Source organism: Schistocerca piceifrons, chromosome 8, assembly GCF_021461385.2.
Source record: "Schistocerca piceifrons isolate TAMUIC-IGC-003096 chromosome 8, iqSchPice1.1, whole genome shotgun sequence".
NCBI lineage: Eukaryota > Metazoa > Arthropoda > Insecta > Orthoptera > Acrididae > Schistocerca > Schistocerca piceifrons.
The window spans coordinates 466,617,401-466,644,612 of NC_060145.1; the positions used below are offsets into that span (position 1 = coordinate 466,617,401).

The 27,212-nt window shown below is 43.1% G+C and overlaps 1 protein-coding gene across 2 annotated transcripts in view; it reads right to left on the reverse strand.

The window, feature by feature from the left end:
* The window catches only part of LOC124711767 (fatty acyl-CoA reductase 1-like), a 149,919-nt gene that overhangs the window by 107,365 nt on the left and 15,342 nt on the right, over positions 1-27,212 (reverse strand). For both annotated transcript variants that reach the window (XM_047241980.1, XM_047241981.1), the window contains exon 2: positions 7,602-7,832. In XM_047241980.1, the coding sequence (XP_047097936.1) occupies positions 7,602-7,823 (222 nt within the window). In that variant the 5' untranslated portion in view covers positions 7,824-7,832. The remainder of the gene's footprint in view (positions 1-7,601; positions 7,833-27,212) is intronic.

Genomic DNA, 27,212 nt, shown 5'->3' on the forward strand with positions numbered 1-27,212 from the left:
TGAGTGGGATATCAGAACCATTAGCGACCAAACCGGTGTTTGATATGGCGGCGATGTGTCTCTTATTCCCCTTAATCGGGTTTTGGCCAAGTCATCCGTGAGTGAGAAAAAAAACTCAAAAACCTAAAGTATTGGAAACCCGTCTGACTTGAAGGACCTAAAAGTCAAATCCAAGTTTCTTTGCTGGCTTTTTCACACGATATTTCAATAGTAGCAGACAACGAAACGTCAAGAATTAAACATAAACTCTCATTGAATCTACTTGAAGAGGTAGCCTCGAAATATCCTTCCAAAAAATATAAGTACACCTGCTCGAAACATTCTACTCAAAACGTGATCACAGAATATGGAAAAATCTAGAATGTTCGACACTTCAAGTATTTAGATGAAATACAGAGGGAATTCTAAAGGTGGCAGGGTAAAATACAGGGAGCGAAAGGCTATTTACAATTTGTACAGAAACCGGATGGCAGTTACAAGAGTCGAGGGACATGAAAGGGAAGCAGTTGTTGGGAAGGGAGTAAGAGAGGGTTGTAGCGTCTCCCCGATGTTATTCAATCTGTATATTGAGCAAGCAGTAAAGGAAACAAGAGAAAAATTCGGAGTAGGTATTAAAATCCATGGAGAAGAAATAAAAACTTTAAGGTTCGCCGATGACATTGTAATTCTGTCAGAGACAGCAAAGGACTTGGAAGAGCAGTTGAATGGAGTGGATAGCGTCTTGAAAGGAGGATATGAGATGAACATCAACAAAAGCAAAACGAGGATAATGGAATGTAGTCGAATTAAGTCGGGTGATGCTGAAGGAATTAGATTAGGAAATGAGACACTTAAAGTAGTAAAGGAGTTTTGCTATTTGTGGAGCAAAATAACTGATGATGGTCGAAGTAGAGAGGATATAAAATGTAGACTGGCAATGGCAAGGCAAGCGTTTCTGAAGAAGAGAAATTTGTTAACATCGAGTATTGATTTGTCAGGAAGTCATTTCTGTAAGTATTTGTGTGGAGTGTAGCCATGTATGGAAGTGAAACATGAACAATAAATAGTTTGGACATGAAGAGAATAGAAGCTTTTGAAATGTGGTGCTGTAGAAGAATGCTGAAGATTAGAAGGGTAGATCACATAACTAACGAGGAAGTATTGAATAGGATTGGGGAGAAGAGAAGTTTGTGGCACAACTTGACTAGAAGAAGGAATCGGTTGGTAGGACATGTTCTGAGGCATCAAGGGATCACCAATTTAGTATTGGAGGGCAGCGTTGAGGGTAAAAATCGTAGAGGGAGACCAAGAGATGAATACACTAAGCAGATTCAGAAGGATGTAGGTTGCAGTAGGTACTGGGAGATGAAGAAGCTTGCACAGGATAGAGTAGCATGGAGAGCTGCATCAAACCAGTCTCAGGACTGAAGACCACAGCAACAACAGCAACAGAGGGAGAAAAAATGGCACAGAAAATTCGGACGGAGAAACTTATGCGAGTTACGGCAAAATGTGCAACATCTACAACAAAAGACGAATGCTCATAAGCCCGAAAATAATAGCCTGTAACACAGTTATCAGTCCTTCAGGCTTGTGCACTAACAAAACGGTTACACTTCACAGCAGACATGATGTGGATGATATCCTAAAAGAAGAACGCGGAATTCTAACAAAGACATTCGGCCAGAAAAGAGCAGAAGAATAGAGGACTGTCTCTAAAAACAACATAAAAACTACCGAATCTCATGGCAGATGTAAGTAAAACATGACTGAAATATTATTAGCACATTAGCAAATGTACAGACTCCCCCCCCCCCCCACCCCTCCAAACAAACGCAGTCTCGAAAGTGCGACGTGCCATATCTTAGATCCAGAAACTTATACAGACCAAAGCTTAGCAATTGCGGAGTGCTGTCAGAGAATTAAGTCACCACCAGACCAGGGACAAAGTGGCCTGAAGATGGAAAAAGAAACTATGGAGAAAAAATGAGAGCTAATTGGAAACTCTGAAGATTGAAACATAACAGCCTTGAGTTATGCGATAGAGTCCATATGCACCTAAAATAATAATAATAAAACATAGATCCAGTCATAAAGATTTAATCGTCACGGTACATAAATAACTACCAATTTATTATCCAAAATATTTATTGGCGAGTTGTCAGCGACTAGCTACATATAGGGTGATGGATAAGTAGCTGGGGGTTTCGGAAGATTCTGCTTCCCGGTGGAGCACATTTACCCTCGTCAGACATTTAGTCCTCATGGCAGATGCTTCACACTATGGCACTGGCACAATGCTGCCTAGCAATTATTGAAATGACATTCAACAACCAATTCTGTAAAAGACTAAAACTCGCAACAGCTGCTCAGATGAATTATCGTTCAATAGAAAAGGAGACACCGTCTGTTATTACTTATTTTTATATCAAAAAGTTCATTGTTTTCTCATGTGAAAAAATATTATGAGAAGGCTTAAAAAGTAAGCTGCACAGTATTATTAAACGCTGCACTACAATTCAAAGTGATGCAGATACATCTGCTATTTTTCAACATAGTCTCCAAGTCCCTGTAAATAACGGTTGGAGCTTGTAAGGGGTCTGTAGGCCGTTACTATAACTCTGCACCCGGCACAGGTCGATAGAGCGAACAATCGATTGTGACGTGTTGCGAGAGCGAGTGTCGAGATGCGCCAGAGTGGTTGGCGGGAATGGTGTGTGTGTGGAGGCCATTATTGGAATACAGGGTTTTCAACCGAGAAGGGTGTCACCATCGCTGTGGTTAGACCCCTAAATAATTAATAAATACCGGGAAAGTGATGAAGTATCTTTATAAAAGTGATCAGTGACGTTACTAGTGCCGATATTTAGTTTCGCGTCTACCGCGCCGGTCTAACCTTGGATTGCAGTGTTGGATGCAGTGATGGATTAGCGTGTGACGACAATAGAAAATGAAGAAATCCTGTGCTGAAATTAGCCGTAATTAGGTACGTATGACGAATGCAGTGGCTGTCTCCTTTTTGTGTTTTGAGAAGAATATAACTTCGTAATTAGTAAAACTGTGTTGGTGTTCCTTATTACCATACATTCAGTATTATAGTATTGAACAGGACGAACTGGAAAGTAACAACTTCTGTCGCAGTCAATTCCGATTACCAGCCCCATTAGGTTCACGGTCATGTTAATAATAAATATTGGGCTGCTATTCGATCAGATCAGGTCGGGATAAGAACGGAGGTGTTACAAGCTTTCTACTAATTGTTCAATTTCTAGTGACAGAAATCCGCTCATTGGTCACAGAGTCATTTGAAAATTCCTGTGTGATCGCCCTCATCGTCAAAAAATCAGTGAGTGGGCTACAGATTAGCTGGCTGTTTCTCAAGGAGTTCCTTGCGGGGTGGGGGAGTGGCTCTGTACGTAAAAAACAGTATTTCATTTGAGTCCATAGACGTATCACGACACTGCACTGAACAGATATTTGAAAGTTGTGCAGCATTAGTTGAATTTAGTGAAACTAAACTTCTAATTGCTGTTGTTTATAGGTCCCCTAACTCTGACTTCAAAGCATTTTTGCTTAAGCTAGAGAGGGTTCTTGATTCGCTTTGTAGGAAGTACCAGAAAGTAGTTCTATGTGGTGACTTCAATATTAATTTTGTACATGATTGTGCAAGAAAAAGGATGTTGGTAGATCTCCTAAATTCATATGATCTGATGCAAACTGTGTTTTTTCCAACTACGGTGCAGGGGAACAGTAGCACAGTCATAGACAATATTTTTATTCATTCTTCATTACTAGATGGGCATTCTGTTAGTAAAAGGGTGAATGGCCTTTCAGACCATGATGCACAAATTTTAACACTAAAAGGTTTTTGTACTCTAACCAATGTCGTATTTAATTACAAACTACGTAGGAAAGTTAATCCAACAGCAGTAGAGAGTTTTTCAAAACTTGTCAAGGAACAAGAGTGGCAAGATGTCTATAGTGCTGATAATATAGATGATAAATACAATGCTTTCCATAACACATTTCTCATGCTCTTTGAGAGTTGCTTTCCATTAGAACATTCTAAACAGGGTACTAGTAGTAATGGACAGCCTGGTTGGCTGACTAGTGGGATCAAGAACAAAGCGGGAATTATATCAAAATGTTAGAAGTAGTCACAATCAAGCTACAGTAGCCTGTTACAAACAGTATTGTAAGGTGCTTAAAAATGTTATTATCAAGGCAAAAAGTATGTGGTATGCAAATAGAATAGCTAATTCACAGGATAAAATTAAAACCATATGGTCAGTTGTGAAGGAAGTGTCTGGTCAGCAGCACAAGGTTGACGATATAAAGTCAGTTTGCAGTAATAATATTTCTGTTACTGATAAATCAGATATATGTACAGTATTTAACAACCATTTTCTGAGCATTGCTAGTGAATTAAATAAAAATTTAGTATCTACAGGAAATCATACAAGTTTCTTAGCAAATGCCTTTCCGAGATTGACGTCTGAAATACTCCTCTGTGATACAGACAAGACGGAGATTGAGACAATAATCAAATCACTGCAGACTAAGGACTCTCATTGTTATGATGGAGTGTCTAGTAGAATATTAAAGTTCTGTGCTGCATATGTTAGCCCTGTATTTAGCCATATTTGTAATTTTTCCTTTAGGAATGGTCAGTTTCCTGAGCAATTAAAGTACTCAGTAGTAAAACCGCTTTATAAAAAGGGAGAAAGGGATAATGTAGTTAATTTTAGGCCTATTTCTATGCCATCAGTGTTTGCAAAAGTTATCGAAAAGGCTGTGTATGTAAGCTTAATTGATCATTTTACATCACACGATTTGCTATCAAATGTACAGTTCGGCTTTAGTCGTTTGGCAACTGAAAATGCTATATTCTCTTTTCTCTGTGAGGTACTGGATGGGCTAAACAAAAAGTTTCGAACGCTCGGCGTATTTTTTGATTTAACAAAGGCATTTGACTGTGTTGATCACACAATATTACTCCAGAAGTTGGACCATTACGGAATAAGGGGAGTAGCTCACAATTGGTTCACCTCTTACTGTAGCAACAGGCAGCCAAAGGTCATTATTCTCAATGTTGATAACGGCTGTGATGTGGGATCTGAGTGGGGTACTGTCAAGTGGGAGATGCCCCAGGGATCAGAGTTGGGGCTGCTCCTGTTCCTTATTTATATAAATGATATGCCCTCTACTATTATGGGTAACTCTAAAATATTTCTGTTTGCTGATGACACTAGCTTGGTAGTAAAGGATGTTGTGTGCAACATTGACTCGGTTTCAAGTAGAGCAGTACAGGACCTCAGTTCATGGCTTATAGAAAATAAACTAACGTTAAATCACAGTAAGACTCAGTTTTTACAGTTCCTAACATACAATTCAACAAAACCTGACGTTTTAATCTCACAGAAGGGGCATATGATTAGTGAAACTGAACAGTTCAAATTCCTAGTTGTTCAGATAGATAGTAAGCTATCGTGGAAAACCCACATTCAGGATCTTGTTCAAAGACTTAATACTGCCATTTTCACTATTCGAACGGTATCGAAAGTGAGTGATATTTCGACAAGTAAATTAGTCTACTTTGCTTATTTTCATTCACTTATGTCGTATGGTGTTATGTTTTGGGGTAACTCTTCCCATTCTAGAAGGATATTTTTGGCTCAGAAACGGGCGGTTCGGGCAAAAAGTGGTGTGAGTTCACGAACCTCATATCGACCTCTTTTCACGAGTCTGGGTATTTTGACATTGGCCTCTCAATATGTACAGACGTACAACCACGCCAGATCTTGCATTCACGCCCCTAGATGTCTCACTACATTATCGCAAAGTAACATATCTGAATTTCAACCAGTTTGGTTGTTACGACGTTTCCTAGCTTTTCATTTGAAGGCTTTTTATACTTTGACTACACTGAAGTCTCAGATCCTCGCATTCAGGGGGATATCAAGAAGAAAGGCATTGTCAAGGTGTGTTGTGTATCATTTCGACAGTGTATCAAAGTTGAAAGCATAGTAGGAGGCCAGAACATTCAAATGAAACTGAAGGTGATAATGTCAACCTCTGAGGAACCTCACTTTTATAGATCCACCCCTGTACACGACCATACCCTGACCAAAATGCCGCATGGCCGCAGGCTGTGTGCAATTTCCAATCTTTTGCACCAGCGCATACTACCTACTGTATGGGCCCTGTAACCTGGAATCATAGATATGGACAAACACCAGATTTGACCTGTGGTCATCACTGGTCGTAGCAGGAATCAAATGTTTGAAATAGCAACTGGGCAAGAGCACCTTGTGGTGCATCAAAATCAGCTGTGGCTGTGATTGGGAAATGACAGCCGTGATGGACTTATCTGATACTACATTGTTTGGCCTCAAGTGCCCATCTGAGGCTGTCAAAATTACTGACGGTGTTCTCGGAAGTCCCAGGTTGGGACCACTATCCTCCATATGTCAACACATTACCCATTGAAGCTCCTCACGTGCACTGCGACTACCTCTCACATAATATGTCCACAACATTCTATGGGCTATGAAGCAACTATGGAGTTGAAACTGCTACCATCAGCTGTGAACTATGAGGCGCCTATGAAGGTCATACTGTTGCCACCAGCTGTGGAAGCCGCATTCCCATCTGGGGACCAAGTCACTGGTACCATGTCCACAACAACAATCGTCACAGAGCGGCTGACAGTGACAACCATCTCCTCTGCCCCATACTTGACTGGTCCTGATTCCCCTGCAGACACTAGTGGCCTTTCGGGCTAGTTAGAGGGAGGAGGAATGAAATATCCACAGCACAGGCGATATGAAGGCTGACTCAGAGAAAGGGGCTGATTGTACAGTTTATTGTTCTGACTCCAACTGCTGAAACCAGAAGTATCATGGTAAGAATGTCACTTGGAGATGAGTAGTAACCCTCGAATGTGAATAAATACTCAGAATAGTTGGTAGATATACTAGTTTGTAATTTGATATTAAAGTCATAGATATGTGGATTACCGAATATAGCTAATACCTCGTTTTCTGAACTTTGACTATGATTCTGGAACGCCTTTGGATGTCTGGTTTTCATATAAGACGATTCTGTATTTTCTTCATTATAATGATTTAGGCTCACATTATATGTAGACGTAAGGTTCACTTTCTCTTCAATTCCATCTATCGACCTAGTATCGATCTCATTTTCCATGTTCAATATAGTTCACAGTACTTACTTCCCTAGCTTAGTGTCAAGCTACGACAAATGAGAACTGGAATTATTGGCTACGCCAAATAAGCACTGAAATTATTAACACCTGCGTAAACAGACCATGCTAAGTCCGTACCTCCAACATCGCTGGGTTAGCAGAGCATGCCAAGACAGTGACCTCTTTGTTGCCCAAATATGCTGCATGTCTCATCAGCAAAATTTCTTTTCAAAAAATGCAACACTAAATGACGTAATTGGATTAGTAGAGAAATTGTTCCAGAGACTTAGCTGTTGCTGACGCATCTTTTGATGGGAAACGCCTCTGCTCCCAGGGTGCTAACATCCTCGACTTAGAGACAAATGTCGCAACACAATGTTGGCTTGAACTAGCCTGGCACGTCTGCATGACTTACAACGTCTGAGGTGTAGGCCTCGAGCCTCGCGTGTGGGTCCTGTCCGCGCTTGGGCCGCACCAGCAGGTAGAGGGTGCCGACGTCTGGGCAAGACCGCAGCAGCTTCTCCACGATGGCCTTGCCCAGGAAGCCGGTGGCCCCGGTCACCAGCACCGACCTGCCGGCGAACCACTGGGCCACCTGGGAACTTGAGTCGGTGCCCTCTCCTTCCACTGTACGCATTGCTGACACCTGCCACAAAGAAAAATCTCATCACTTGCAGTCGGAAGCGAGAATTTTCATACAGTGTGTTTCAGATAGGTATTTTTCCCACTAAGTTACAAAATAATAAGTGAAAGCAATAGTTATTAATATAGTTAAACAGTATAGCTATGTAAGTTTTGGATCATCTTAGTCACATTGTTAACATTACATAACCTAGGTCACTGACCTTCACAGACAGTCATTGACCTATCGACGATGTCATCAATGCATGTCTCATTTTTGATGACGCAGTGAGTTTGAGGTCATATGGCACACTAATATTTTCGATGAACCCATCGAGAGATGAATGTAGAATATTGGAAATATTGGTAGGACATTTAAAAAATAAATATATTTGAGTTGATAGTGGGCAGTAAATTTAAAGACAAACAAGCACACACACACACACAAACAAAAATTTACTGTATTTCCACATCTGTAATAGTTTCCAAAATTACACAAGCATCTAAACTATTATCTCATAAGTAAGTTTCTCTCTGTCAAGCTTTGTGCTAAATACGTTACTGCTCCATCAGTAAATTTCTTATCTCTGTATCGTACTGTAGTAAAATGTGTGTATGAAATTTCACTTATCCCTATCTCTCAGTAATCGTTACTTGAACGAGGCATCAACATTAATTTACAAAGGGAAATAGGAAAACACAACAAAAACACCCTAGGCGTAAATTTTATTTGAATTTTCAAACAATAAATCATATTATTGCTGACACCCTGAAATCATAGTTAACGTGTCAGCACATGTTTTCAGTCGGAGTACAGAAAAACTTTTATTATACAAAAACATTAATTTTCTTCCATATTCAAAAAGAAGGCCCAATGCTCTCACTGAAGTTGTCTGCAAAATCTCGCAGATGGCAGTCGTGCGACCACTGTTCCAAGAACTTCACATTTAACTCAGGAGTTACTGGCTCATATTTGTCGACACATATTTTGATCAGACTGCAGGAAGTGAGGGAAGCCCTTCTCAACATGATGCACGTTATATTTTGGCAATAGGTCTAGTCTTTAGTACACTTCACTTCCTCGAAGCCCTTCACGATGACACATGACCCATGTGGAATAACTGAGTGTATACAATTCACCATCACTTACAAAGATACACTAGCTGAGCCCATCCTCTGAAGGGGGTGACTTTTCCATCAACCATTTTGCTGAAGTTATATCCAACTCATAGTACGGCTTTGTGCACTGTAGAATACGACTACCAGAGACTACTTCGTGAACCTTCCCACGTCCGAAATGAAATTTTCTTCATAATATATCGATTGTCTGTGGTGCAGAATCTTTGACATTCAGAAACCATTCAGGAATTTCACACTATAGGAAAACGGCTTTTTCCTTGAATTGTTACAAGTAATTGACAGTGAAGCCTGACATTGTCAAGGAGGACACGGCGGTCTTAATGCGGTTTATTAAATAAAGAATTTTTTAAAGCGAAGAGCTTTTAGCGCCTAGGCGAACATCTCCCTATCATAATGGAAGTCGACAACTGTTTCGGATGCTATCTGCAATCCAATTCAGACTGGTAATATTTGGACGAAACGTAGCTTAAGAAAAATATGTACAATCAAGCAGAATACAAGACACTACACAAAGTCTGGGCAAAAGTAATGGAGAGCCAATTCTAAAGTCAAAGCGAACATTTGATAAATCCACTTAACAGTGTAGTGCAAAATATGTTAATGCTTATAAGATATCATATCGATCAGAATGTGAAAAAAGGTGAATACGCATTGGAAAACATCATTAGCTGTGGTCGTGCAATAACATGCATTTGTAACTACCAAAATATTACCGTGAGCAAGCAAAGTTGTAAGCGTGTCGAAAGAATTGAAGACCAGGATCTCAAAAACCTTAACTCCACATTCAAATGAATTGAAAAATCATAAAGATAACAATGGCGTAATGTCGTCTCATCTGGACGAATATTTTACCTTTCATTGCGTTGTGGTCTTCAATCCAGAGACTGGTTTGATGCAGCTCTTCACGCTACCCTATCTTGTGCAAACTTCTTCATCTCCGAGTAACTACTGCAACTTACGTCCTACACCTGCTTAGTGTATTCATGCCTTCATCTCCCTCTACGATTTTTATCCTACACTCTTCCCTCCAATACTAAGCTGGTGATCCGTTGATGCATCACAACGTGCCCTACCAACCAGTCCCTTCTCCTAATGAGGTTGTACCACAAATTACTTTTCTCCCCAATTCTATTCAATACCTCCTCATTAGTTTCGTGATCTAAAAGTCTAATCTTCAGCATTCTTCCGTAGCACCACATTTCGAAAGCTTCTATTCTCTTCTTGTCTAAACTATTTATCGCCCATTTTTCACTTCCATACATTGCTACACTCCATACAAATACTTTCAGAAACGACTTCCTGACACTTAAATCTGTACTCGATGTTACTAGATTCCTCTTCTTCAGAAACGCATTCTTGCCATTGCAGTCTACATTTTATATCCTCTCTACTTTGACCATCATCAGTTACTTTACTCCCCGAATAACAAAACTAATTACCTCAGCATCACCAGATTTAATTCGACTACATTCAATTTTTCTGGTTTCCTTTTGTTGATGTTCATCTTATATCCTCCTTTCTAGACACTGTCCATTCCGTTCAACTGCTCTTCCAGGTCCTTTGCCGTCTCTGCCAGAATTACAATGTCATCGGCAAATCTCAAAGGTTTTATTTCTTCTTCATGGAATTTAATCCCTTCTCCAAAGATTTCTTTTGTTTCCTTTATTTGGTTAATATACAGATTCTATGACATTGGGGATAGGCCACAACCCAGTCCCACTCCCTTCCCAACCACTCCTTCCCTTTCATTCCCCTGGACTCTTATAACTGCCCTCTGGTAGTACAAAATTTTAAATAGCTTTTCGGTCCCTGTATATTAACTCCTGCCACCTTAAGAATTTGAAACAGAGTTTTCCAGTCAACATTGTCAAAAGCTTTCTCTAAGTTTGCAAATGCTAGAAACGTTGGTTTGCCTTTCCCTAATCTATCTTCTAAGATAAGACGTAGCGTCAGTATTGCGTCGCCTATTGCAACATCTCTACGGAATCCAAACTGATCTTCCCCGAGGTCGGCTTCTACTAGTTTTTCCATTCGTCTGTAAGGCATTCGCGTTAGTATTTTGCAGCCGTGACTTATTAAACTGATAGTTCGGTAAATTTCACATGTCTCATCACCTGGTTTCTTTGGGATTGGAATTATTATATTCTTCTTGAAGTCTGAGGGTATTTCGTCTGTCTCATACATCTTTCTCACCAGATGGTAGAGTTTTGTCATGACTGGCTCTCCCAACGCTGACAATAGTTCTAAAGGAAGTTCTAAAGGAATGTTATCTACTATCGGGGCCATGTTTCGACTCAGGTCTTTCAGTGCTCTGTCAAACTCTTCACGCAGTATATTATCTCCCATTTCATCTTCATCTACATCCTCTTACATTTCCATAAGATTGTCCTCAAGTACATCGCCCTTGTATAGTCCCTCTATATACTCCTTCCACCTTTCTGCTTTCTCTTCTTTGCTTACAACTGGGTTTCCATCTGAGCTCTTGATATTCATACAAGTGGTTTTCTTTTCTACAAAGGTCTCTTTAGTATTCCTGTAGGCAGTATCTATCTTACCCCTAGTGAGATAAGCCTGTAAATCCTTACATTTGTCCTCTAGCCATCCCTGCTTAGCCATTTTGCACTTCCTGTCGGTCTCATTTTTGAGACGTTTGTATTCCTTTTTGTCAGCTTCACTTACTGCATTTTCACTATCTGAATAATTTCTATTATTTCATCATAAATTTCTTCAAATTCTTCGTCATCTGAAGAGCTAGTTGGCATATAAACTTGTACTACTGTAGTAGGCGTGGGCTTCGTGTCTATCTTGGCCACAATAATGCGTTCACTATGCTGTTTGTAGTAGCTTACCCGCATTCCTATTTTTTATTCATTATTAAACCTACTCCTGCATTACCCCTGTTTGACTTTGTATTTATAACCTTGTATTCGCCTGACCAAAAGTCTTGTTCCTCCTGGCACCGAAGTTCTCTAATTCCTACTATATCTAACTTTAACCTATCCATTTCCCTTTTTAAATTTTCTAACCTACCTGCCCTATTAAGGGATCTGACATTCCACGCTTCGATCCGTAGAACGCCAGTTTTGTTTCTCCTGATAACGGCGTTCTCTTGAGTAGTCCCCGCCCGGAGATCCGAAAGTGGGACTATTTTACCTCCGGAATATTTTACCCAAGAGGACACCATCATCATTAACCATACCGTAAAGCTGCATGCCCTCGGGAAAAATTACGGCTGTAGTTTCCCCTTGCTTTCAACCGTTCGCAGTACCAGCACAGCAAGGCCGTTTTGGTTAGTGTTACAAGGCCAGATCAGTCAATCATCCAGACTGTTGCCCCCGCAACTACTGGAAAGGCTGCTGCCCCTCTTCAGGAACCACACGTTTGTCTGGCCTCTCAACAGATACCCCTCCATTGTGGTTGCACCTACGGTACGGCTATCTGTATCGGTGATGCATGCAAGCCTACCCACCCACCAATGGCAAGGTCCATGGTTCATGGGGGGAAGTAGACATCCCTGCTTAGCCATTTGCACTTCCTATCGATATCATTTTTGAGTCGTTTGTATTCCTTTTCGCTTGCTCCATTTACTGCATTTTTAGATTTCCTCCTTTCATCAATTAAACTCAGTACCCCTTCTGTTACCCAAGGATTTCTACTAGCCTTCGTCTTTTTACCGATTTGACCCTCTGCTGCCTTCACTGCTACCCATTCTTCTTTACTGTATTTATTTCCCCCGTTCTTGTCAATCGTCTCCTAATGCTCTCTCTAAAACTCTCTACAACCCACAGGTTCTTTCAGTTTATCCAGGTCCCAGCTCCTTAAATCCTCACCTTTTGCAGTTTATTCAGTTTTAGTCGACAGTTCATAACCAATAAATTGTGGTCAGAGAAACGTTTTACGTTTGAAACCTAGTTCCTAAATCTCTGTCTTACCATTGTATAATCTACTTGAAACCTTCCAGTGTCTCCAGGGGTCTTCCATATATACAACTTCTTTCATGATGCTTAAACCAAGTGTTGCCTATGATGAAGCACTTTTCAGGACGAGTAAGGTAACATATTACTCCCCCCCCCCCCCCCCCACACACACACATCTCTCACATTGACCAGAGAAATTAGAGAAATTAACCAGAGAAACTAGAGCAAATACAGAGGGTTACCGTTGCTGCATCTGTTCCTGGAGGTCTTCACGTTGTTCGCTTGCCAGTAAATCATCGCCAGCATATAGGAAACACCAAGAGTGAGGGACTGTGAGTCGTATTCACTGTCTCCATACAGGGGATAAACAGTAGAGGTGCTCATGGGAAGATTGTCGCAATTTTAGAAGTTTACGGACAGCAGTCTGTTGTCCAAGTATTGTAGGAGTGCGATTTCCGAGGCACCGCACCCACATACCACAGCCGTACCATCGTCCACTGGAGACCGCAGCCACAGCAGCAAGTAGTATGGTGAGATCGCTCCTGCTTCGGCCTGCGTTAGGAGTAGCGTTAAACAACTGGATCACGTGCAATTGCTGTTTCCACTGAGGTTTCGCGATGCTTTGGGGTGTAGTGATTCTTCTTATTTTTCGTTTTGTGTCGATGTCAGTCGGTCAGCCAATTTATGAGAGACTGCGTTTTGTACCGATTGTGACACAATTCACTGCCAATCCCAGCTAGGAGGGTAATTTGTAAATGGTTCATTTGTTTTTTTTATTCAGCATCGGCCTGAAGCTGATAATAAATTTATTAATTCAGTAGAGCTTTTACTTTCAGTAGTTTGATCCTGAATTAACCTTTTGCTTTATTTTATTTCCGTGAAATTGTCTGATATCATTGAACCCCCTAAGTGTTCGTTATGGTTCATGTTTGGAATTGAAAATAGGTGTGATTTATCGTCGAAACTACCACTGCAGATTAATTAGGGGTGACAGGGCGACATTGAAATCTAACATTATCGAACACACGCAAAATCCGGACAAGCAACAGGTCGTGTGTTACAATATTACCCTATACTCAGGGGTGACCCAAACCCTTATCTTTTTTTCCACTTAACTTCCCTGATCCCAACTATATCTAGACTGTGCCTTAGTACTTCGCTTTTCAGATTTTCTAGCTTCCCTATCATGTTCAAACTTCTGACATTCCACACACTGAGTCATAGATTGTTGTCCTCTCGCTGGCTATTCAATCTTTTTCTCTTTGTCACCTCCCTGGTGCTCGTCTCCTCAGAGAGTTCTGAATGGGAGACTAGTTCAGAATCTTTTGCCAATGGAGATATTGTTGTGGTACTTTTTTGTTTCAGCTCACATGTCCTATTTATACATATTATTTGTCTTTAATGCAGGGGTTTCCATTTCCTTCTGCATCCTTATTCCACTGATCAGCTACATCAACTAAAACCATTATATAATCTGTATATAAACCATGTATAAAACCAATAAATAATACAATATAGATTTTGTTTCACTTTCATTTAAATAATACAATATAGATTTTGTTTCACTTTCATTTCTTTAGAAAGTTCATATATTTCGTGATTTATTTACTAAACTTACAATGACACATTTAAATTTTTGAATGCAATATTTTTCATAGATATTGTTCATTTAAGCAATATTTGTCATTAAATGCTTCGATTTTATTAAACCTACGAGGGCTCTTCGTTGAACAATGATCATAATTTTTTATGGTCATAATTTTTCCCAGTAGAATTTAATCTTACCATATTCTGTTAGCTTAATATGCCGAACTATAGTTCGCGTCATGTAGGATGGCCGTTCTTTTTTCAGCCGTTCTGTGAATCTACCACCATTAACTGCTAGCAGCCAATAAGATTCATTCTCTTACCGAGTGGATAGCCATGAGTTACAAACTAGACTGCGAGAATCTCTCTCCCGCATGCTACACTGTTGCCATATTTCGCGTCGATGCAGTTTCATTCGCAGAGCCGCCGAATTATTCATTCAGATGTTGATGTAGCAGTATAGCTCTGAGTATGTTTTTTAAACGTTTCAGTGTGATTTCCAAATGCATATGTCAGATGACAGCAATACAAGTGAAGTTCCTCGCAACCAACTTTAATTAAATTGCTTGCCTATGGAGTATCTTCTTAGTTGAGGGACTGGATTCGTGATTTCCTGCCGTAATCGACGGAAAATCATTGAAACAGAAGTGAGACCTGGCGTTTGCAAGGAAGTGTTATAGGCGCTCCTCTGTTCCTGATCTAATAAACGTTTTATGAAACATTGAGCAGCCCTCTTAGATTGTTTGCAGATGATACTGTGATTTACCTTCTTATAATGTCATCAGATGATTAAAACAAGTTACAAAACGACTTAGACAAGATATTTGTACCGTGAGAAAAACGGCAATTGACTCTAAATAATTAAATGTCTGAAGCCATCCACATGAGTGCTAAAAAGAATCCGCTAAATTTCGGTTTACGAGATAAAACACACAAATCTAAAGGTTGTAAATTCCACTACATACTTACGGAATAATAATAATGTAAGTTGCAACGATCACATGGATAACATTGTGTGTGAAACAAACCAAACATTTCTATTTATTGGTAGAACACTTAGAAAATGTAACAGCTGTGCTAAAGATCCTACTTACACAACGCTTTTCCGCCCTCTTCTGGAGTACTGTAGATAGGATTGATCGAAAGAGTTCAAAGAAAGGCAGCTCGTTTTGTGTTATCGCGAAATAGGGGAGAATCTGCCACGGATATGATACGCGAACTGGGGTGGCTGTCGTCGTAACAAAGACGTTTTTCATTGTGGCAGGATCTTCTCATGAAATTTAAGTCTCTAACTTTCTCCTCAGACTGGAAAAATTGTTGTCAACCACCTACACAAGGAGGAATGATCATCACAAGAAAATAAGAGAAATTAGAGCTCATACAGAAAGATTAAAGTGTTCGTGTTTCCCGCGCGGTATTCGAGGTTGGAACGGTGCAGAAATAGCTTGAATGTGGTTCGATAAACGCTCTGCCAAGCACTTAATTGTGAACTGCAGAGTCATCATGTAGATGTAGGTGCTTCACAAGCAGTAGAGGAGGTTTATGTCCCGTATTTATAACTTTTTCAAATGTGAATCTGAAAGCGATACTTCTGTTTTTGACATTTTGAAAACTCATTTAGACGATTGTTCTAAATCGGTTTTAGGATGTATTATTCCCCCACAGATTTGAACGTATGATGCAATCTACCGAAGGCAAATGAAATTGATTGTTGTCTTCAACAACACATTTCGGCAAAACGGACTTCGTTTCCCCGATCTCTGCCACCACGCGTGCGCAAACCTTATCCCCTCCACACGTCCCTATCGCTCCGCCTCTATGAGTGGAAGGGCCGTCCTACGTGACGTGGGCTCTAGTTTTACCATAGGCACTCCGGATTCCCGCCTGTGAACTATGGCGCTGTTGAGACGTGTTGAATATCGCCTATCACTGCAATGGAGTTGAATCGCGATGTTAGAGGAAGATGCGGAGTTTCTTTAAAATGTACCCAATCCTGATGGAACTTGGTATTGTTCCCAAAACCATAAACAGATTGGCTGTAACTGGAACTAATGGGCTCCCTATCGAGACGCCGTGCGTCTGGTTAAAATATTCCGCAACATACAAAAAATGCGATTACCTCATAGAATGCAAAGCCTAGTTGCATTTATCGTTACATCGACGACACGTTCGTGAAAGACTGGGAGAATTTGTGGACCACATCGACAATATCCATGACAACGTCGAATTCACGATGAAGGTGGAGACACATGGCGTCTATCCGTTCCATGACGTCCTCGACCGTCATAAAGAAAGTGAGTGTCTCAGCCACAGTATTTACTGGAAATCCACCCACAAGGAATGAAATCTTCACGCTAGGAGCTATCACCATCCTTCACAGAAACGTTGTGTTCTGAGGACCTTGGTGCATCGAGCGGAAGCAGTCTCAGACGCTGAGAACCTCCCGGAGGAATTGAACCCATTGCGGGAAGTATTCAGGGACAATGGTTACAACAACTGCCAGATTTCTCAACTTATCTTTCCGAAAACACGTAAGCAGAATGATATAGAGGAAGAAGGTGGCTCAGTAACAGAGAAGATTATCCGGCGCCTAAAGAGGCATAAAATCGATTCAGTCTTCAGGGTTCCAGCAAAAATTCGACCGCTCACGAGGCCTGTGAAAGACGATGTACGCCTCAGAACACTATGCTTGTGTAAAATACTTTGTGAGCATGTACAGTTTTATGACGGATAGACTGTGTGTACTGTTGAACAACGCTGTGTAGAACACGAGAGATGAGTTCGCCTTCGGTACCCTGAGAAATCAGCGGTAGTAGGGCATGCCCTAGGAAACGAACATCCTATTGCATTCGACGAGACATCTGTTATTACACGGACTAACAGTTTCTGGGAGAGAGTAATGAAAGAAGCGATCGAGATGAAAGCTTGTGAAAACACCGTCAATGAGGATGGTGCTCTGCAGCTAAGCACGGCTTGGGATCCGTCCACAGGAAGGTTGGAGAGGGCGCGCAACCTCGTTGTACTCTACACGGCGCTGGAGCGAGCACTAGTGACGTCGCAGAAGGCAGAGTGGCTATATGAGGACGGTAACAGCAACCAAGACAGTCACCACTAGACAATGGCCCAGGAGTACTCGACCGAGAGCTCGTGAGTGTTAATGTACTTGAAGCAACTGGAAACTCGAGAGACTTATTAGTACGTATCGCCGCGAAACCTTGCACTCTAATTTTATATATATTTACGAAATATCGGCTGGAAAGATGTAAGCAACGCATTTCGTCTCAATGTAGAATGAGATACACGGCTTACAGTTATAAAAAAGCCTGCGAAAATAAATTTAAAAATTTCAGTTCCCGATTTTTTATTTATATTTGGCAAGTATTCAAATGGTTCAAATGGCTCTGAGCACTACGGGACTTAACTTCTGAGGTCATCAGTGCCCTGGAACTTAGAACTACTTAAACCTAACTAACCTAAGGACAACACACACATCCATGCCCGAGGCAGGATTCGAACCTGCGACCGTAGCAGTCGCGCGGTTCCAGACTGTAGCGCCTGGAACCGCTCGGCCACTCTGGCCGGCTGGCAACTATTACTCGATATACTGAGATCAGGTGCTCAAAGTAGTTATTCGATTTCCATAGAAAAAGTTCACTACACAGTGGAGTGCGAAACATTGGCTCAAGTTGGTTGGTTGGTTTGTGGGATTAAAGGGACCAGACTGCTATGGTCATCGGTCCCTTGGGTTCAAGTTGCTTGGTGAATCGTTGGTGTGTGTGTGTGGTTCAAATGGCTCTGAGCACTATGAGACTTAACATCTGTGGTCATCAGTCCCCCAGAACTTAGAACTACTTAAACCTAACTAACCTAAGGACATCACACACATCCATGCCCGAGGCAGGATTCGAACCTGCGACCGTAGCAGTCGCGCGGTTCCGGACTGGGCGCCTAGAACCGCTAGACCACCGCGGCCGGCGTGTGTGTGTGTGTGTGTGTGTGTGTGTATATGTGTGTGTGTGTGTGTGTGGTCGGATCGAAGCGAGCTTCCGGTAGCAGGTGAAACCGCTAGCGCTTTACCACTCTTTCGCGGGTCTATTAACAACTCAGACATTTCTGCACTTGATATATTAGCGCCAGTTTCCTAACTCTGAATTTCGTTTCCAATTTTGGCCTCTAGTTTGGAATTCTGACCCACGGTAGGCTGGCGATTTCGATGACATTGATCACTAGACGTACTATTTAGTCTGTGAACGTGTGCACCGAAATCAATGCAGCAGAGCTTTCAAGGACGCAGTTTCCCACGCCTTTCACAATCGGAGCCGCTGTCGTGACCTGTAGCTTGGATCCGTTTCCTTGTCAGACTTCCGCCCTTTGTGTATTTTAATGTCGCCGATCGTGCCGTAGAAAGCCGTTAATTAGAAATATCTACATGCTTAAAGCAGTCAAGGACACACTTATCTCTCTCTCTCTCTCTCTCTCTCTCCCTCTCTTTCGCACGCACACTTTGTGTCTGATTTCTGTACTTAAACTTTTCATCAAATTAATTTGGAACTACAGTTGACACTTGTGACAACCATACTCCTGCTAGGAAGAAATGTGTGACGTTCCAGTGCTTTCGCATTGCCTTAATACGCTCTTAGGATGGGGCAGCTTTCAACAGAAATCGTTAAGAATTATGTAGACATTTAACCATTGTTGTGGACGCCGTTGTCACAAAGGAAACCACTGCGAGAATGAGAGCGCGCTCTGGCGTGAAAGATCTCGGCCACGATGCGTGATCGTGTGTTACGTGTTAATGGCCCCTTCATGTAGATAAATTGAAATGTATAACACTGTGGCAACAATGAATAACTATTTCTCTCAAATTTAGTGGCATGTGAAACTGCACTGTCCTTGTGTTTACTGCACACCATAAATAAATGCAAATAAATGTCAGTTACTTATTTGTGCTTGGACTTCACAATTTCAGAACTTAGTAACCAGTATCCAATAGGAAGAGCTAATTACTTATTCTTCCCTGTCGTCACAAATGTCTTGTCCACACATTCATACAAATCGTTGTATATATGTATGTATATATGTTTCGTAGAATTGAACTGACCTTGGTATACGTGTCACTTACTATCTGGAAATATATACAGTAGGTATAGGAACCATCACCTACCTCACAAAGAGGTGGGGGGTGAGGTTGGTGGTAAAGAGAGAGAGACATGAAGGTATAACTCAGGAACGCATAACTTAGGAACGCTGGAGCCATTTAAAACAACAAATTTGGTACTCATATGAGGCCTTATTTGTAAAAAAAAAAAAAAAAAAAAAAAATAAATTCCTGGAGATAAGATACCCATAAAGATGGCGTTTGGGATAACATGGGTGATATGTAAAAATGTTCAAAAATGACAGTGAAAAGTGTTTGTTACATTTGCACACCTACAAAGTTGAATCGTTGTCCACACCTTGTAAAAAAAAAGTTCACCGAGCATTCGAAAACATGTATAACCTTTCAGGCTGTCAACAATAAATTAAATACTCAAAACGGCTGCAAATGCAAACATGCGTCAAGAACTTGTGTACCAACAATAGTTTTATATACGAGATATGATCAAAAAGAATCGGGAAATTTTTAATTTCACGGGCTTTATACATCCGACTTTCAAATTTTTTTATTTTGTTGGTAGACATGTTCCTGATGTATTTTCGCTTTTTGAGCTGTTTTGAATATTTACCTCATTGTTGATAGTGGAAAAGGTTACACATGTTTTCGAGTGCTCGGCGAATTTTTACTTGTAAAACGACAAATGGCCCTGAGCATTATGGGACTTAACATCTGAGGTCATCAGTCCCCTACAACTTAGAACTACTTAAACCTAACCTAAGGACATCACACACATCCATGCCCGAGGCAGGATGCGAACCTGCGACCGTAGCGGTCGCGCGGTTCCAGACTGAAGCGCCTAGAACCGCTCGGCCACACCGGCCGGCCGTAAAACGACAGAAGAAGCATTTACATTAAATTTTGCTTGTAAAATGAAATAAAGTGAAGTACCGCATTCTAAATGTTGACCGCGGCTTTTGGAGAATCTACTATTAGCAGGACAAGATTTTAAGACCAGTATAAATATTTCAAAGAGTGTCGAGAAGACGACGACAGTCCCGGACGCCATAGAACGTCAATTAATGGCGACAACGTGGAAGAAGTAAAGAAAATGGTTCTGGAAAAGCGCTAAATCACGAACAGAGTGATTGCTGATGATGTCAGCATTTCCTTTGGCCCATGGCAAACAATTTTTCCGGATGTTTTGGGCATGATACGTGTAGCAGTAAAGTTTGTTCCGGAAGACGAATTTCGCCCAAAAACTACGTCGCCAGGATCCTTTCAGGAATTGTTGAATGGAGTCGACAGCAAGCCAGGACTTCTAAAAAAGTCTATAAAAGATGATGAAACATAGGTATAAGGGAATAACGTCTTAGCCAAGGCCCCCTAACGTCCAAATAGAAATTGTCTGAATAGACAAGAAAAAAAAATCGGCAAGTTCGATCACATGTGAAGGTTCTTTTCACTGTTTTCTTCGATTGCTATGGCATAGCGCATTATGAGATGCTGCTTTATTGTCGTAAGGTCAATAACAAATACTATCTGGAAATTATGCGCCATTTGTGTGGTGGAAACCGAAGAAAACAACCGGAATTGTGGCAAAACAACTCGTGGAAACCTCTTCCGTACATGCCTCAATGTTTGCTTTTGGCAAAAATAAAAGTGAGTTGTAGAAATGCTTCCAACATTGAAAAAAGCGCTGTGACAAGTGTATTATATTTAAGGGGGAGTGCTTTGAAGGGGACAAGTTGATGAATTAATAAAGATTCCTCAAGAAAAACAAAAATTCCTCTTAGTTTTTGATCATATCTCATACACATATACTTCATAATTTTACAATTCAGTAACTGGGATTTCATAGGAAGAGCTAAATCCTATATCAAAGTCTACGCAATAGTTGTCTAGTTGTGATAGACCATCTTACGAGGAACAATTTTTTTTTAGAAACAGAATGTCTGGTGACAGTTTCCAGCGACTATTTGTGTCATTTAAGACTAGTTATGCCCCTGAGAGACAGCCGGGCGTTGGCAGTCGACGGTGTTTATATGCTTTGCATGTTGCCTATCATCCAGTCAAATGGTTCAAATGGTTCAAATGGCTCTGAGCACTATGCGACTTGACTTCTGAGGTCATCAGTCGCCTAGAACTTAGAAATAATTAAACCTAACTAACCTAAGGACACCACACACATCCATGCCTGAGGCAGGATTCGAACCTGCGACCGTAGTGGTCGCTCGGCTCCAGACTGTAGCGCCTAGAACCGCACGACCACTCCGGCCGGCTATCATCCAGTCATCTGCTGCACATGAAAGGTAGTAAACCGAGAAAAACTGAAGTTCCTTATTCGATTTTAAAATATCTTTCTCCACTAAGGCACTCGCTGTTATTGTTTTCTAGGTAGAAACCATTTCACCAGTTTACTGGACTAGGTAGTACGATGCACACTTGATTAGGACATCCTGCGAGATCAGTGAAACCTCGTCATTTCACGTCCGTCGAATTCTAAAGGATGTCTAGTGCCACTGGGTAGCATTAGCAAACATTTTGTGTCTGGCAAAAGACGCATCTGCTCTCTGCAGATAAAAGGCGAGGACGTCTTGTTTGCGTTTCGTCCGCAGAGTTGCGATGCGCGTAGCATGTTTACTTCCTCGCCGCAGTTAGTACTCGGGTCCGTCGACATTGAGTCGCTATGGCTCATTCATACAGAAAAGCTACCATCAATATTAGCTTTCAGCACGACCATGTAAGACCACAAGCTTTTGAAATTGAACGATTCATCCTTAATGAAATTCAAATACCGCCACAGCACACCGTCGGTAACCACCTATCCACCACAAGTGGCTGTAAACACTATGGTACTTAATATCTGAGGTCATCAGTCCCCTGGACTTAGAACTACTTAAACCTAACTAACCTAAGGACATCACACACATCCATGACTTAGGCAGGATTCGAACCTGCGACCGTAGCAACAGCGCGGTTCCGGACTGAAGCGCCTAGAAGCGCTCGGCCACAGCTGCCGGCTATCCACCATGAATAGCGTCGTCTGCGTCAAGATGGTCATTCGCGAACACTCTCATGTTAAAACACTCCGATGGTCACATCGGGGCGGTTACCGAAGGATTGGGCTCACTCATACTACGAGCCTTCGAACTCCCGTTCGTGGCTTTCCGACGTATGGGGAAGTAATTAGCCACGCCGCCGAAATGTACATGGTCCTCAACTTCGCTCGAGAAGTCAAAATCAAGTTAACAAAATACGTGCAATCAGACCTAGTCATATATGGATGTCGAGCAATCGTGATATACGGTGGACAGCCTCGTACTTGTTCTGGATGCGGCCAAGTGGATCATGTACGCTCGGTGTGTATTCAACGTCGGGGTTACACAAATCTCATTACGTGACACGTCGCAACCCCTTACGATAATGGCCCTCTCCCCTCAGCTCCGCAGGGGTGACACGGACGACCGTCATGGCAGACGGAAGACCACCTGGAAGACAGGGAACGTTAGATTGCACACCCGCAGCACGTCTAGGGTTCGGTGACACCATTTGCAAAGTTGACAGAGATTGCAGAAAGTCGCCCATAGACTAAACAGAGAGATTCGGAGGAAGGAATGGAAATCGACGCTAGGGTTGCACCGATCTCTGCTTTTCCCCCTGTGGTGGAGACGGTACGGAAACCTCAAGCTCTTTCGGGCACAGAAACCCAAGTCCGCAACAGAGGTCACCGAGGAAACATAAAAACCGACGTCGTACACCCTTAGATGATTTACTCCTGCGGACGCCTTCGACAGGTGACCAAGGAACGGCCGACGAGACGGGAAAAATAGATGACGCAGGTCGTCTTCACCTGTTGCTTTCCCTGACTACTACACACACGTTTCCACTCTCTCGGACAAACAGATCACATGCATAGCGCCGCCAACCACCGGTACACAGCCAGAAACAACTGCAGATTCACCCTTGGTTACTCAGCTCACAAGTTTCCTACTGCAGCCACGGTTAACTTACGGACCTTGGGCGGATGACACCAAAGACGATCCAATGCCCGCTGTGGTGGATGAGGAGAGGGGTCTCGGACACTTCGGCCCCTCCCGAATAACAGTAGATGACGACGTGGAAGCATCCTGCAGATGACAGACCACAACATGTACGGCGAAGCTGACGGCGGCCCCCATTGCAGGAGACGATCTGCAGACCTGTCGCTTAGCGACCATCAGACCATCAGACCATTCAGACACGTACGAATTTGTGGCTGCTCCAAGACATGCTCAGTGCAGCAGATGTTGACATCAACTCTCCCCAAGAGATCTTCGTTGACGATTTCCTGGGTATGTGTCCTACGCCTCACCAACTAACTGGACCGATGACCGTAGCAGTCTGGTCCCTTTAACCCCCCAAACCAACCAATCACCAACTAACTTTGGCGTCACAGTTCTCCTCAGGTAGGGACTCGAGGCGGACGAAGTACGATATCTTCCCGGTGCTAGAGGAAAGACCGCAACGGTGCTAGGCGTCCAGTTTGTCAATGCGTACTCCCCTAGTAGTACGAATCGCCGTCGCGACCGATCGCTCTTCTTCGCAGAAGGAGTAGCACCGGTTTTTTTAGGGCAGGCACGACGACTTGGTGTTTGCAGGCAATTTCAGTAGCACCCAGGCACCTAAAGATCAGCTGCCACGCCACCCAGACTTGGAACACTCATTGGCGCTGTCTAGCTGGTTCATAAATGGGAACATGTCCAAGGAAATCGACCGGGATTCACTCATTTTATGAGTCACTCGTCTAGTAGCATTGATATTTGTTACGGCTCCCGTTCTCTCTCTCGGCAACAGTGAGCGACGTGGAGGTGCAGCCAGTAGCCTTTCGAGATCACGAGGCCTACATGTGTGACGTCACCCGACATCCCTGGTCGCTAAACCTTGCTCATCTCGCTTCCCAGACAGTCGGCGCGCCATCAAGGACGCGTGGAGTTCGTGCGTCTGCCGCTTCCCAACGTACCCTACATCCGTCAGTTGGTGGTTAAACTGCGCCAAGCCAGCCTACGGAGAACCTTGATTACGTATAGTCGGAAGACCGCTGCTTGGAGGCGGCACACTCTCGATTTTTATTTCACCGTCTTTCGCGAATGCGCCTTCTTGCCACTCACACAGGAACGACAAATGAAAGTACAGCGTATGAAGGCACAGATCGTACACCATACGCGCCGACACCTCGACGGGATGATTGTCCGAGTACGAACACGTGAACGACCCACTACGTATCACGTCATTCGTGAATGTAAACTGCGAAGATGGGTGATGATACAGGCCATCACCACTGCAGACGGTTTTCGCCACGCCACACAACGCGGTATTGGCACAACCTTCTTCGATAATTACGGCCGACTTTATTTTGCTCAATGTTCCGGTGACAGGTGTATCACGATTGTTTCATGGCACAGTTCCACAGGACTTACAAACTGAATTATTGAACGAAATTACGGAAGACTAAGTTATCGACATAGGTAAAGGAGCGGCGAACAGGTCCCCTGGCCCCGACGGGCCCCTGTGGTGTTTTATAGAACTTTTCAGTATTTACTGGCTCCCAAGTTGACAGACATCTGTCGGGAGGTTATGTCCCCCGCGGTGCCGCTCCGACCAGCCTTCATAGAAGGAATGGCTATACCTGTTCACAAACCGACAGGTGGCGCTCGGAAACGTGGTTACCGCCCGTTGACACTCGTCAGCTGCGACATATCCACCAGACTGTCAGCAAACCGTATACGACCGACTTTGCCTCACGTCATCTCACCAGATCAGGCTTCTTTATGGGGTATCAATAATATCCACGCAGCACTTATACCGTGACAAAATCTCACTAGCGAGGCACGCCGCATCCCGGGAGCGATGGCATCACTACATTTTAGCCAACCTTTTGATTGTGTGGATCACGCGTACCTGACCTCCGTTCCCTCAGACATGCAGTACCCACAGCAACTCATAGACGTCGTGATGCGCCTTCTCCGAGGGGGGACCTCCAAGGTGCTCGTAAATGGAAGTCTCACGCAGTCCTTCCAGATTTACAGATCGGCGCGTCAAGGCTGCCCCCTGTCGATCTTACTCTATGCTCTGGCCCTGGAACCGCCCCTCTGCGGCCTCCGTCAACGACTCACCAATTTCGCTCTACAGCATATGCAGACGACCTGATTCTCGTGCTACGCGATCGCGACGATGTAACGAGCGCACTAGAATGGATTACCACATACGGTGTGGCTTCAGGCAGCTGTCTGAACCTCAACATCACCAAATCGGTCCGCATGAGCATGGGAGACGGGATGACCCCTGCGTGTGTCGACCCCCTACACCTTAGTGGCACTGTCAGATGTCTCGGAGGAGAGTTTCACGAGGACTTACGGCACATTACGGCCCTTAATTATCGCCGTTCATTACAATTAATTCGGGTCCAGATTTTCAACTTTCGTCTGCGGACCCTCAACATTCTTCAAAGGACACACTTCGTTAATGTTTACCTAGCATCGCGCCTTCCGCACATAGTGCGTGTCCTTCCAGTATCGTTGCTGATGTCTCGACGTATATTAGCGCCATTTGGAGCTTACGTCAGTACAGGCATGCTCTTCAAAGTCAGTTACTAGTGGCTAACCCGTCCCCCTAGAAAGGTGAGGCCTTGGCCTGGTCCATGTCCACGACAGAGCGGTGGCCCTGTTTGTCAGCTAGCACATCAAGCTGCCCGGAAAATTTGAGGGGTTTACCGCTGGAGTCCTTAGTTCCGACGACCACTGCGCGCCCACTGATGACGCAGGACGTACCCCAACTTTCCAGTACTTCGGGAATTTTTACATTCGACACAATTATGCTCATATCGCAGTACCATGGACGAAGCGGGCGACGGCACGGGAGATATATCGCGTCCTACAGCAGAGGCGTCAACCAAACGTCGTGGAGGCCAAGGAAGGTGGTGTGGCGGTTGCACTGTTAGATGCAGACGTCCAATCAGCATGGTATATTACAGTCAATGGTAAACAGACAATCCGGTCACCCCTCCACGAGACAAATATGGCGGACTCGCCTCCTTGTGCAGACTGCGGAGTGCCAATCACAGACGAGCACCGTCTTAGATTTGGCGCGGTAGAATACGTATGGCACTTGGTGCGACAAATTATGTTGTATTTGCTACGGGTACCCCGGAACGTATCGCATCTCCGCTTCTAATTTTTCCGGTTCAAATGGCTCTGAGCACTATGGGATTTACCAGCTGAGGTCATCAGTCCCCCAGAACTTAGAACTACCTAAACCTAACTAAGCTAAGGACATAACACACATCCATGCCCGAGGCAGGTTTCGAATCTGCGACCGCAGTGGTCACGCGGTTCCAGACTGAAGCACTTTTTCCGAATGAACTGTGTTTCCGCGCTCCGTGGACACGCGATGTAATATTTATTGCACGGCGGACGTTAAACATGTATTGGACTTTTTGATCTATCTACACTGCACGATTGTACAGAACCCAAAATATAGGCAACATTTTTCTAATCACTTAGGGAGTGCCCTACGCGACTCTCCCCGCAGCTGGATCATCAACAGGTAGGAGAAGATACCCACTGACTGAGCTGACAAGAAAACGATTAACTATCGGTGGAATAACATACGAAATGTCTGAAGACTT